Below are 14,378 nucleotides of genomic sequence, written 5' to 3'. Positions count from 1 at the left end.
CAAAACATTTATGATGTGGGTATGCTGAGCATGTACATTATATATCTTAAAATATCAAGCAGCTTGATCATATATCTTACTTTAACTGGCAAGACCTAGAGATAAATTTAGAGATAATTATGTAGGGCAGACTACAAAGAGATTCCTGTTACTTTCTATTCAGGCATGCTATCTTTGTACAAAGGAGAACAATGCTACTATACCTTCATTTGTAAAAGAGAAAATTTTGCAAAATGCAGAGGTGAGAAAGCTAGAGATGATGAAATTTTTAATAAAAAGTTAAATACATATTCAAGGGAAGCCATGTTGGCCATATAGCATGTACAATAACTTACAAAATCCACAAAACAGTAATACCTTTATTCAACCAATCAAAATGCACAAAATACATGATCCAAGCTTTCAAATCTCCCCTGGCTTCTTCATCAGGCAAAGGTGTTAAAAACTGTATTGGAGATTGTTTTTAATGATGATGTTATTCACAGGCCTGCATATTGTCAAGGTGTTGTTCTGTGTTGAGGTAGTGTGGAGGCATGTGGAACTGGCCATGTGGAACTGGGAACATACTATTCCAAAGTCCAGGAGATAAAATTTGAATTCCTTTGAAATTTTCTAATAATATTCTGAGATCCAAGGCTTAAGAGTGCTTAAGGCTGCATCTGCAGTGCAGAATTAAAGCAGTTTGACACTGCTTTAACTGTCATGGCCCAGTGCTATGGAATTTTGCAATTTTTAGTTCTGTAAGATATTTAGCCTTATTATTATTATTATTATTATTATTATTATTAAACTTTATTTCTATAGCGCTGTAATTATACACAGCGCTGTACAAAGTCGGTAAAATTAGGAGTAAATAAAAGCCTGCCCAAGGCGTACATTCTAAGATAATAACAATTAAAAGAGGAATAGATAAAATTACCATATAGAAAGGAAAAAAAAAACAGATTAAAAACATCAAATATCAAACAAATCACATCACATCAAATATTGTCAGACAGCCAGATAACAATCACAAATTCCCTGAGAACGCTTCCCTAAACAATATGGTTTCAGCTCAGCTTTAAAGCTGGTTAGGGAAGTGATGAGCCGTGCATGCAGAGGAAGAAGGTTCCAGGAATGAGGGGCAGCTAGAGAGAAGGGATGGATCCGGGATGAGGCAGAGAAGATCCTGGGTTGAGAGAGGAGACTTTGGCTACCAGAGCGGAGAGTGTGAGTAGGGATGTAGGGAGAGAGAAGATCAGTTAAATAAAGAGGGGCCAGCCCATGCAGGGCTTTAAAGGTGAGTAGCAAAAGTTTGTACCTGATGCGGAAAGGAAGAGGAAGCCAGTGAAGGGAAGACAACAGAGGGGAGACATGATCATAACGACGAGCGAGTGAAATAATGTGTGCAGCTGAATGCTGAACAGAAATTAATGGGTGGAGGTGAGAGAGAGGAAGCCCTGCCAGGAGGAGGTTACAGTAGTCTAATCGTGAGACCACTAGGGCATGGACCAGTGTCTTTGCGGTAGAAGCTGAGAGATATGGACGGATTTTGGCAATATTATAAAGAAAAAATCTACAGACTTGGCTGTAGTCTGGATCTGTGGGATAAATGACAAAGAGGAGTCAAAGATGAAACCGAGACTGCGGGCTTCCTGGACCGGCTGGATCGAGATGTTATTGACGGAAATAGAAAAGGAATAGTGAAGGGTGGGCTTAGGAGGGAAAACAAGAAGCTCAGTCTTGGACATATTGAGCTTCAGACGCCGATGGTGTATCCAGTGGGAGACAGCTGTTAAACAGGATGACACTTGCTGCTCTAGCTCTGGTGAAAGATTAGGGGTGGAAAGGTACAGCTGGGTATAATCGGCGTAAAGATGGTAGGAGAAACCAAAAGAACTGATAAGTTTGCCAAGGGAGAGTGTGTATAAAGAGAACAGAAGGGGACCCAAAACAGAGCCCTGAGGAACTCCAACAGATAAGGAGACAGAAGACGAGGTCTGACCACCCGAGACCACTGAAAAAGATCGATCTGACAAGTAAGATGTGAACCAGTCGAGAACAAGGCCCGAGAAACCAAGGTCAGAGAGTACATCTATTAGGAGACAGTGGTCCATGGTGTCGAAGGCCGCAGACAGATTGAGTAGGACAAGGATAGAATAAAGGCCATTCGCCTTGGCCCGCAAAAGATCATTTGAGATCTTAGTAAGGGCTGTCTCTGTGGAGTGCCGCGGGCGAAAACCAGACTGGAAGGGATCCAGAATGGAGTTGGTTTCAAGAAACTCAAGACAGCGTGAATAGAGCCTTCTCTCTCAGAGAGTTCTGGTGCCACAACAAATTACACATCCCAGGATTCCATAGGATAGAGCCATGACAATTAAAGCAGCGTCAAACTGCATTAATTCTGCAATGTGGCAGCAGGCTAAGTGAAGTGTTGATGCCAACTCTCCCTGTTTGGACTTTACTGTGATTCATGAATTAGAAGCCCATGCAACCAGATACTGATAAGAAGAAGCACCTCCAAACAGAATACAGATTAGCTAGCAAACGGTGAAAACCATCAGTCCCTCAGTCTAAAGAGATAGGAGTGGAAAACTATTATTCATCCCCCCCCCCCCCGCAACTCTGCATTTTCTACTTTATAGGATGGAAATGGCTATGTTAAAAAAAGCGCCATGGGTACCTTTTCATGCTTGTTCAGTATTTAATTCTAGATCATTTTTTTCAGCAAGAAGTGCTATGCTATACAATTCTAAACTTTAATTTTGTTTGAAACCTGTATGTTATCCCTTCCTTGATGGACAAAATCAGTGCAATTGGACATGAGCATGAAGTCTTACTGCAAGAACTGCTTTTGCGGAAAAATATATCTTTTTTAGGTAAGAGTTTATATTATAATCTAGTTCCTCAGCACTGGAAATCTCAGTAATTGTTTGCAAAATAAGCCTCCATAGATATCATGTATTAAGTAGTAAAGGGAGGTGAAGAAATGATTGATGCAGTACATGTTATCTTTTATTGATTTAGACCTGAGCAGGAACTCAGTTATCTAATACCCCATATTGCACGTGCCCAAGCTAGCAATTAATATTTTATAGAATAAGTAGCTGGAAAAAATGCTTTAATATCAGCTGCTGTATTACTTTTGGTGTCATGAGATATTAGCCATAATCTAGGTCTTGGGAGACTTAGAAGAAGGCATAGGAAATATTAGCTGCATGCTTTATGTATTAAAAAGAAACAGTGCAACAGGAAGAATTTTCTGGATTTTTTAGTTTATTATCTCATATGTTCGAACAAGTATACCATCTTGTAGCATTTCTTTACTCATAATGCTTTCAGGTATTAACCTACATTGGTCATCATATCAGAAGTATCATGTTTAATATTACAGGTAACACTTATTACTGAACGGACCATTTGTCTTTTTTTAAAAAAAACTTCCAAGTAAAATATGATATATGCCTTTTGCCCTTCAGACTTGTAGTATTGCGACATCTCATTGTGAAAAACTGTTTCTTAATGATCATCTAGGCAGATTTTGGAGGTGGAAATCTTTCTATAGATTAACTTAACCTAGAATATTTTCTCACCCTGTGAAAATGCAAAAGCTCAACATCGTCAGGAGTGACTGAAAGAAAGAAATTGTCAGCATGAGCTTTTGTAGACTTCAGTCTTCTTTCCTCAGATGCATCTGAGGAAGTAGACTGAAGTCTACGAAAGTCTACGAAAGCTCATACTGACAATTTCTTTCTTTCAGTTAGTTTCAAAGGTGCTACAAGATCTCTCTGTGTACTGATTCTACAGAGTAACATGGTTATATCTTTGAATCCTCAGGAGTGTTTGGGAATACAGAAATAAGGGTATTCCACAATATTCAAATACTAAGATCCAGGTGGAACATTCATTTTGGATAGTTGCCAGCTCTTCCTAATTACGAATAAACTGAATTTTTAAAAGAAATATTAAAAATTAACTATACAAATTTATTTGAATCTTTTTTGCCCCAGCTGCTTTTGTTTGTATAAAACATGCACATACACCTCTGAATTTAACAGATTGTTGATACTAGAATTTTTCCCTAAGTGGCAATGTCAGTGTTTTAAACATTTATAGTATTTTCATTCTTAATAGTTAGTAGCTATAGGCAGATTTTTCTTTTGTCCACTAAAACCAGGATTAAATGGGAATATATTTTGAAGGGGAAGATGACTGTGATGAAAGTACCTGTTTCTTGGCATTTACTATGATTTCAAAATATTTCCCAAATGTAGTATATAGTCTACTTATCTGGTTTACAGTATTATGACAGGGTGGCTTTTATATAGGGTATGTTTTTTTAAACTTTTGTATGTTTTAATCTTAATTTTATATTGTTTTAACTGAGTTATTTTACCGGTAATTGTTTTATTTAAAAATGTTTTAAAAGTGTTTTTTATCTTGTGAGCTGATTTGGATTCCTTTTTGGGAGAAAGGTGGCATAAAAATGAAATAAAATAGGCAGTGTACCCTCATGTAGGAAGCGAGTAGCTGAAGTAAAGAGGGTTTTTATTTTTTCCACCATCCTTTCAAAATAGTGTCTCAACACTAGACTTTGGAACAAGGGCTGCCTTGGTTCTCAGTGGTTCCTGCATTACATGGCTTTTATGATGGATGGAAGGATGCTATGATAAGGGGTTTTGGAAAGGCCCAGAAGGGTCCACTCTGTCAAACCTAATAGGACTATAGTTAGTGTTCATTACTATTGGTAATTCCTACGGGAGCTGCGGAGAAGGAGTAAACCCACAAAACTGGCACGAGGTGTGAACTGAGGTATGCAGCTCTATCGATTTCATATTAGATACCTCTGCCAATTTCCTCTCAGATACCACACCACAAACCAAACCAGGAGTACAGCATTTTGAGGAAGCTCTCAGGGCTGGTCAAGAAGAAGAGGGAGGTTCAACCTCCCTTGCATGATCACAATATTCAGTGTCACTAAGAGTCTTGGGTAATTTTCCCACCCAATTATACTTTTTCAGTGACTATATTTTATATTAATTTCTGCCCAAAATAAAAACTAAGAGGAAAAAGTACAGCATGTCTTCATTGTGATTATACTAGCTATTTCTCACAGCTACTTTGAAAGCAATTCAATCAGCTAAAATATTTCTTTATTTTGAATATTTTTCAGTAACAAAGTACTGTATGACAGGTTGAATTAATGATGTTTATAATGAAGACATAAAAATGCAGAGATGACAAAGAAGCATTTTTATATTCATGTTTCAGGTTTGCTAAGAAGGTTCATTTAATCTGACACAGCATTGCATGCATAAGAAGGATATGTATGAGTGCATAAGTAATTCTGTACCTCTTTTCAAAAGAAAATTAATTATTCTGCTTTCTAGTTAATAGAATAATTCTATTGTTTATAACATTTATTCTCTATATAGCTGAAGATCAGTTACGTGCAAAGGGTTATGACAAAACACCAGACTTCATATTAGAAGTGCCAGTAGGTGAGTCCATGAGATTTCTAGCTTTTATTGGCAAATCTTGTTTATACTGAAATGCCTAAGTTCCTAATGGGTATTATGCCAGACATAGGGTGATCATAACAATGTATTAGATATTCACAGTAATGATCTAATATCTCTAAGAATTATTTATGGAATGCAGGTAGCATGTCAGAAGTGATCTCTCAAGCTGACCGTAGACCTTTATCTATTGCAATATCTATTGCAGAAATCTATATCCTAAGCATATCGAATTATTCAAATTTCTAAACAGTTGACTAAGAAAAATATTTTAATTCTTCTTTGTATCAGTTCAAGGCAAAAGTAAAATACTGGTCTGCCCCAAGACAAAGTTTAACCATAATTTTGCAGACTTTTTGTCACATGCTTATATGTATGAATGCATATTAATTGTCTTCCTACAATGATATATTTCATTATGGGAAGCAGATAGTTATCTATAAAAGGTAATTAGATAAAAGATGTCCAGTTGCACCCCACTTACTACAAGTTCTTATCATGGTGGACACAGGAAAGAAATTATAGAACAACTATAGAGAAAGTATGTTGGCATGAATAAAAAAAATTAAAAACAAAATAAAACTACTCATTAAAAACCATTTTAAAACCACAGGTAGTTAAAATAGTCAGAACAGCCATGCCTGTTTTTTAAACTCCAAAGGCCACGTGAGACAACAACAACAACAACAACAACAACGTGGTGTATTTATTGATTGATTTCTTACCTTCCTCCTCATGGATTGAGGCAGGAAACAACAACAAATCAACAGTGCACAACAGCAATTGAAAACACATTAATTAAACATTCACCCAGTTAAAATAACAAATGAGACATACACATTTTAAAACAATCCACATTTAAAATTCATCATCTAAATTCACAATTTAATAATCATCTGGATAAGCCTGCTGGAAGAGACTGGTCTTCAGTGCTGATTTAAATTTAAACAATGTATTCAGCTGTTGAATTTCCTGACAGGTCATTCCACAGTCTAGGAGTGGTTGAAGAAAAAGCCCTTTGGCTGACAGTTGCCAATCTAGACCTGACTGGAATAAATGTCCACCAGAGGACCTGAGTATATAAGGCCGATTATATAGGAGGTATCATGGACATTAATGTAAGGCATTAAATATAAAGGCAATACAGTTTTAACTGTCTGCCAGAGATCAAATAAGATCAAGCCAACTTAACTTCACTTGGGAGGTAGTTCCACAGTCAGTGTTGCTACAGAGAAAGCCTTGTCCCATTTACCCTGGATTCATGGGATGGTTGGGCGTGCAACAGGGGCTTTGTTCAGCATCTCACATTTTGGGCAGGCTTATTTAGTAGCATGTGGCCTCCCAGATATCCTTGGTCCAATACTTTATTATTCTTTGCTTTTAAAAAAAAAACCACACCAATCCTCTTCTAAGAATCTCAAGATGGATAAATGGGTGGATTCTTGAAAATTTTCTTGCTGGTATGGCCGATGCTTCTTTTTCATGTCTATTACATCTTTGCAACTGCCCACCAGAACCTTTCTGAATGATGTGAGGTGACTTGTAATCTGGCCTACAAGGGAGTTGTTTGTACCTTGAGTAGCACACTGTGACAAATTTGGAAATCAGATTGACAATAAAGCCACTTGCATCTCTCATAATTTAAGATTCAGGATAGCACAATTACAATTGTCGCAGTGTCAAGAATGCTGTCTAGTCCAATTTGTGTTGGATGAGTTTCAGTAGTTGAAGCCTGAAGATGTGGACAAGGTGCTGACCGAAGTTCATTTCTTGTGTGATTAACATTTTGCCTTGCAGACATACTGCATCCACTAGGGAGAGACTATCTGGTTGGATTTGGCAGAAGGGGTAGTAAAAAGAGCTGGCAATCAGGCTACTGCTGAAGTAACCTAAAGTAAACCCAAAAGGTGAAAACAACTATAGGTCATTTCCCACGATCCCCTTCCTGAACAAGGCACTCGAATGTTCAGCCATAGGACCTCTGGTTTGCCATGTGAGCATGATTTGCTTTTGAAGATAGAACTGCCAGAATATGTAAATTCTGGGAACAGTTACTACAAATAAATAGGTACAATGAAGTAATTGATATGTCAGAGTAATAAATTGTTGAAACTGGAGAGTTATACACTGCACCTGTGTACATCCTAATCCAAGTTTTCTAGTTTTCTAAAAGAATAGATTGTCTCCTGAAAGGTGAAAAAGTCCACAGCTGTGGTAGAGAAATATTCTGCAACAGCTCCTAGCAAGTGCTTATTTCTCTACATTCTACCACATACTGTCCATCTAATAAGGGAGAGGTTGCTGTCATTTGTGCTATTTCTTCTGCCTAACCATTTTTTCTGCTTCCTTCCTTTTTGTCCACTCTTGCTTTCTGTACACTCCAACAAGAATAGAAATGTTTCTGTGTTTATCGTTCATTTATTTCCAATCAACAGTGATTTTTCTAAAAAGCAGACAAACATGTGAAGAGCCTGATAATGCCTGTGTGTGTGTGTGCATCCGAAACAGCTAGTTTACAAATATGCAAGATAAAATCAATCTTGTTTTCAGGAATGAATCTTAAATACAGGATTTTCTATATTTTCGTTTCTTTATTTGTCTAATGCTCTCACATTAGATAAATAAATGTATAAATATTAAATAAGGTGTATATCAGTGCTAAGTCATAGACATGGCTAAGATCAGATGCCAGAAGAAAACCAGCATACTCTTTACTTCTTTTTGTAGCCAATGAGTCTGTCATCATGGCTCAACAGTTCAAAGGTTTAATCAGGGACTATCAGAGATAGCCATTCTATCTGATTTCAGAGGAACTGGATCTGAGATCTGAGTATAGCTGGGGAAGGGGCATTGAAAGACACTAGAAGTCAGGAAACAATTTTGAAAATACAGAAGGATCTATAATGAAGGAACGTTACTGGAAACAAAGGCCAACAGTCTTAACTAGTGTAAGCTGTGAAGTGATGGTGCGGTTCTGGAATTGCATACAGGGTTCAAGGTCATCAGGAGCTAGTGATTCCTAAGATATAAAGCCTTATTATTTATCATGTAATGCCATTCCTTTATTTCTGGTAGTTTGACAAAGACACTCCAGAATCATGCATTCAAGAGTAAATAATGCTTAAGAAAGTTGACTATGACAGAGGTTGATAATAATGAATTATAAAAGTTTGAGCTAGCCTTAGCTGATGACGATGACATTACTGCAAAGATGTGTCTGAAAGGGATGCTTTCTATTCCTAATTTGTACATCATTTTCTGGAGTCATTTGTGCTTGATTCATTTTAATCTAAAAGCTTTTTTTTTTTTACTTTTAGCTGTAGAAGGTCATATCATTCATTGGATTGAAAGTAAAGCTTCTTTTGGTGATGAATGCAGCCATCAAGCTTACCTACATGACCAATTTTGGAGTTACTGGAACAGGTAATTTTTCATTCTTTTTCTTTAGTTATTATTGTATTTAGTTACTGTAAGCAACTCATTTACAGTTAGTATTCTATTAGATTACCAAATAAAGGAAACGTAGAATATAACTGTTGAGATGAAAGGAAATGAACATCCCCTTGATACCCACCTGTTATTCCAGACTATACCATGTTATGGGAGCCACATTATCCTCGTCTGTGTTTTTCATTATGTACACATAGTATATATCCCAGTAAGGCAGTGATGACAGTTCTTAGAGTGGCTTTTTGTGATTCTCACTTGTTCTTCCCACCTGTAAAATGTTGTACCTCTGTTAGAGAAATGAAGCATAAGTACTTCTGAAATTTTTGCAATCCAAATTCGATCCATCATTTTGTCCCCTTATAATATTTCATCCCCAGGAGCAATTTTTTGCCTTCGTACATCTCACTTGGGAGGTACTTATAGAAAAGAGCAGAATTGAAAACTGAATGCATGTTCTGCTAAGGATCCTCAAAACAACAAGCTTTGTCTAGTTTGCCAGGGTCTATGAATATATATCCACTACATCAATTGCTTACAAGCACGAAGAATTTAAATGCTCCCTTGTAATTTCTACTTTGAGCTCGGGGTGATTTGTATGCAAGGCTAAGCTGATCTTAAGAAATAAGTATTGGCTCAGAGTTTTTCATTTACTATTTAAGTTTATTTGACAACAGTTTGCAGGTGTTACTGTATTGTGTCTGTGAATCACTGTTTCGTTCCATCATTAGGAAAGACCATCATAAGAGGATGAACACTGGTGGGTGTGGTGCCCTTTTCTGCTCTTTATATTTGCTATCTGAGCCTCTTGAGGACCTTTGTCTGAAGCTTTCATCATGTTTAACATAATAATATTTTGATTAATTCTTGATCAGTTTTGAATGTTTCAGTTGCAGAGGTGTGCTAGGAAGGCAATTGTATGAAGTCTGTTTTATCAAGTCAGACCATTGGTCTTCCTAGCCCATTATTGTCTACTCTGGCTGGCTGCTGGTCTGATTTATTCCTAGTCCTGTTATCTAGAGATTTTTTTTAAGATGAAGATAAACTGAACCTGTGCTATGGCCTGGCCTCTATTGTGACAAAGTTAGCTGATTTTGCTCATAAGTGCTGCCTATGTGTGTAAAATATTAAAGGTCCAAGGAAATCTTATTTAGCATATTTCATTCTGTTTCTCTTGTAATTAAACGATTGAATTCAAAAGTAAAGTCTTGCACTTACATATTCTGTTATAATATACTAATTAGTACATTGGTATCATCAAGAGACAGATTAATTAATAATTAGTAACCACACTGTCAATAATGACTTACAGTAAGGATGTATTCAAGCTTACTTCTTCCATTGTTTGCAAATTGGGCTGCAATGTCTCTTAGACTGTATTTTTATTGAGTCCCAAGAGGAACCTTGATGCTGTTATTATTAGAAGCAACTTCGCAACGTTTGAAGAATGAACTAACAAAATGACTTCTTTGACATTGATATTCAAGTAATGATAATTCCACATAATGAGAACATTATTTCTTCTACACTCTTTGAATATGAATAGCAAACTTTGAATCTACTGTAGTCTTTCCCTATTTAATTGTAATCTAAATGTCTTTAGTTTTCTGCATATACTCAAAACATGAGAAAAGTCCCTAGCATTATTAATAGGAATACTCAAAATTCTTCTAGCACTAACTGCTAATCAGCACTCCCAGATTCTTTTCTAAAAGCATGTATAAAATGTTTCTAAATATGTCTGTTAACAAGTTAGTGTAAGCTTAATGAGACTTGTTTCCGAAGTCTCCAATTGTGTGTGTGTGTGTTTATATTTGAGCACATGTACATAGGAATTGCACTCCAAATATGCTAGATAATTAGAGCTGTAGTATTATCCAATATGCACACTTCAGTAGGACTTACTAGTATTTCATATGAGCCACAGGGAGAAAATTTTAAATTCCATATTTAAATTTAATTTCCATTGTTATATATGTCAGATATTTACTTTTAACACTTTTAGAAAGCAATGCGAAAAATGAGTTATTAAACTGGTGAGTATTGTCATAATAATGTTATCAGTTAATTTGTTGCAGTAAAGTTCAACTGTTTGGAAATTTTAGGGAAGGAAGACATCCTTTCTCTAGCATAATGTCAATATGTAGCATTTCAGGGGTTTAAAAAGTTTTATTGGCAAGGTGAAACATATTGGCTTAACAAACAAGCTTAGTAGAAACCTTGGGGGTTGCATTTGTCAAGCATCTAGGAAAACCGTTCATGCATACCCAGTGTCCAAAGCTTCATTGGCAGCCAAAACACAAAGAACTGAAAGGTCATTCTTCTTCCTGCAGTATGATGGTTTGTTGACATATTTTGACACACTGGTATAATACTGAAAGGTTTTGACCTTACTGCAACACACAGGGATTTAGGATTGCCCAGACCATCCATTGCTCATGAAATTTCACAAATTCTGCATGCTTCCTGCCTCTCTCATCTCCCATTCCCATCCTAGCATTAGTTAACCTATTTCAAAAAATGGGCTTGGGTGAACTGATAGTCCTGCATTGCTGTAATTTTTTTTCATTCAGAGAACAGTAACATTGATGGAATGGTGAATCATTTTGAATCTCTACACAAAAATAAAATGTAGTGAATTTTTCAAATGAAGTTAGTTATCCTAAAAGTCTACATGGGAGACCTCACTTCTGCTTCTGAATAGAAAGGCTGCTATTTGCTTAATGCATATTTGTAAATAATTTATTTTTCATTTGAATCAAGATATGCATAAGATTGGTTTTAATGGATAATGTTTCCCAAATGAATAGTATAGCTACATTTTTGTTAGAAGTCTAAAGATTGCCAAGGTTTGGACTGATGTCAGGAACATATAATTTAGCAATCAATTCATTGTTTCTAAATAGCTAGTCTAAAACAGTGTTTTCAAGATTTGGAATCGGATAGTGGTATCTGCTTCAAAATATCACAAAAAGTTTATTGTGTTTATGATAGCTTTCATCTTTCAGTACAGATTCAATTGTGGGAATAAGACAACAGGAATACATTCACATGAAGATTGTATTAGCCAATAAATATCACTTTGTGGACATTATTTTCCAGGTTGCATTTTACCAGTATGTCAGATTTAGACCATCATTTATAAATACTGTTTGTTTCTTTCCAAAAGTAAATAGAATATTCTATTTTTGTGGCTTCAATTATATATTTTTATATTTTTATTCTTCAAATGTTGTCACAGCATCAGAGGCTATCCCATAATGCAGACAGAATGCTTTCAGCTTCTATCTACATTACCGCAAGGCTTCAGCTCCAATTTCCTTGGTATTTCTCATTCAGATTAGACAAGCATCTAGGCTTACGTACGATAAGAGCTGACAGCATAGATCCTGCTATGTTTGCCAAAGGCCTGGTCACAAACACTCCACTATGTCAAAGAATGTCAACCCCCTCAGACCTTACCTTTCAGTACTCCTTGTAATTTTTAATTGACATTTACATCTGACATTTTGAATGTACATCTTATTGTTGGGCCTTTATCTACATATGAATAGTAAAAACAGTTTTCTCTATAGGATCAAAACATTTAGTTTTTATTTTTAAAAGATTGATTTCTTTTCTGCAAATCAGGCCAATCTACATTCCCCCTCCTCTCATGTAATTTTGGAAATGCTTTCCTAATCAAATTGCAAGCCTTTGACTATGTGTGTGAAGGAATAAGTTAGTAATTGACAAAATATAATAATATTTTTGTAAGACATACTAAATGTATGTTTGTAATGCAGGTCTCTGCTTTAAAACCATAGCTTCATTCTTTGAGATTTTAAAATTATAATTCCCATGAATAATTACACTAAATACCATTTAAAGCAGAATAGTTGAGACAAAATAATATTTGAGAAGCATATGCTGTGTATTAAATCTATGTTTTGTAGTATTTTTTCTGTGTTTTCTAAATGTAAGTTTTAATTTGCAAAATTTCAAATTTATTAAATGAATAAGAGTAATTATCCTAAATTAAAATAAGGAAATTCACTTGCTCATAAATGTCAATAAGCAAAGAACAAGCAGAAGTGGTTTGTCACAAATGATACTGCTTTTCTTCTAATTAGTTAATTTACATTTTACAAATTAACAGTAAAATTCAGATAGAAGATATTCCAGCAGCATACCATAGCTTTACTGACCTGTATTTGTATCTGCCAAATTTAAGTTAATTAGAAATGTAGATGCTGTTTGTTTTATCTGTCACAAAGCTCATCTTTTTAAAAAGGCTAGACACACTGCCCCCACCAACATTTATCATCTAAATAATAGTCTTCCCAAGATGGCAGCCTCATAATAAACTCTTTTCAATGGAGTGATGGGTAATGAAGCTTGCTTGTGAAGGCAGCGAAAAATGTTGTCTAGCCAAACGCATGAATATGATGGCTGGAGAATCAGTGGACTTTCTCAGTCATCAATCTTTTTAGTAGCCTCTTATACATCTGAATATTTTGATAGATGATCTAATAATTGAGTTATCTATCTTTCTAACTATCAGAATTGCATAAAAATTATTCTCACATACTACTGAATATTAAATATATTAGACATCCAGTAAATTTTTCAAAAAGGGGCCAGGTGCTGGAGGAATTTTATGATATAAATTCCTCTACTAAATTAACCAATGGAAATCTAGAGAATTAAACCTTCTGTAAATTGTGTCTTCTTGTACAATTTCTATAAGAAATTGTATATAAAAAAGTAAATACAGTATCAGATTAATTTTATTAAAAATGTTAGAATATATGCAAATCAGGTAAAGAAGAGAAATGAGTGACCAATTTATATTGGTCTGTGAGTCATAAGATAAAATATTTTCTGTAGTCTGTGGTATCTAGTTAATTTAAAAAATAAATTTTACATAGTTCCCCAGATTTTTTTTTTATTATTATTATTTGCAATATTTTATTTCTAATTTTTGGTTATATTATTCATATTGGTTACCAAAGTGGATATATTCCTCTGTATTACTACTTTAACAGAAAGCAGCATCAGTATCAGATATAACAATGAAAGAATATGGATAGATTTCTGTATTATGAGAAAGCAGTTCAACATATTTCAATAAAATCTTTATGTAAAACTAGCAATTTGCACTGGTAAAATGCAACAATGAAGGAAGCCTTGCTTATGCAAACAAAACCATTTTAAAACTCTAGAGACCACTTTGGGGTCATCCATACAGGCTTCTCCCTGGCCTCAAGTCTTCTACTTTAGAAATTTACAGCGCTTCATAAATAAAGGTTAATAATAATAATAGATGATGCAGGCTAAAAAACCTATTGCAGGATCATTCTCAATCTCACTAGTACAGATGCAGATCCAGAGGATCTACTCTGACCCGTGGGGTCAAGTAGTACTTGTTTTGCATGGCATTTCCAAGAAACT

The 14,378-nt window shown here is 35.4% G+C and overlaps 1 protein-coding gene across 1 annotated transcript in view; it reads left to right on the top strand.

The window, feature by feature from the left end:
* The window catches only part of LOC149314860 (CDAN1-interacting nuclease 1-like), a 174,262-nt gene that overhangs the window by 100,093 nt on the left and 59,791 nt on the right, over positions 1–14,378 (top strand). Inside the window, exons 8-10 of the mRNA XM_089523542.1 lie at positions 2,791–2,858; positions 5,415–5,480; positions 8,816–8,921. Of these exons, the coding sequence (XP_089379668.1) occupies positions 2,791–2,858; positions 5,415–5,480; positions 8,816–8,921 (240 nt within the window). The remainder of the gene's footprint in view (positions 1–2,790; positions 2,859–5,414; positions 5,481–8,815; positions 8,922–14,378) is intronic.

The sequence above is a fragment of the Sceloporus occidentalis genome, unplaced genomic scaffold, assembly GCF_023333645.1.
Source record: "Sceloporus occidentalis isolate IW3139 unplaced genomic scaffold, rSceOcc1.0.p SCAF_4, whole genome shotgun sequence".
NCBI lineage: Eukaryota > Metazoa > Chordata > Lepidosauria > Squamata > Phrynosomatidae > Sceloporus > Sceloporus occidentalis.
The sequence above is the reverse complement of the archived record's forward strand: the minus strand, read 5'-3'. Positions and strand labels throughout refer to the sequence as shown.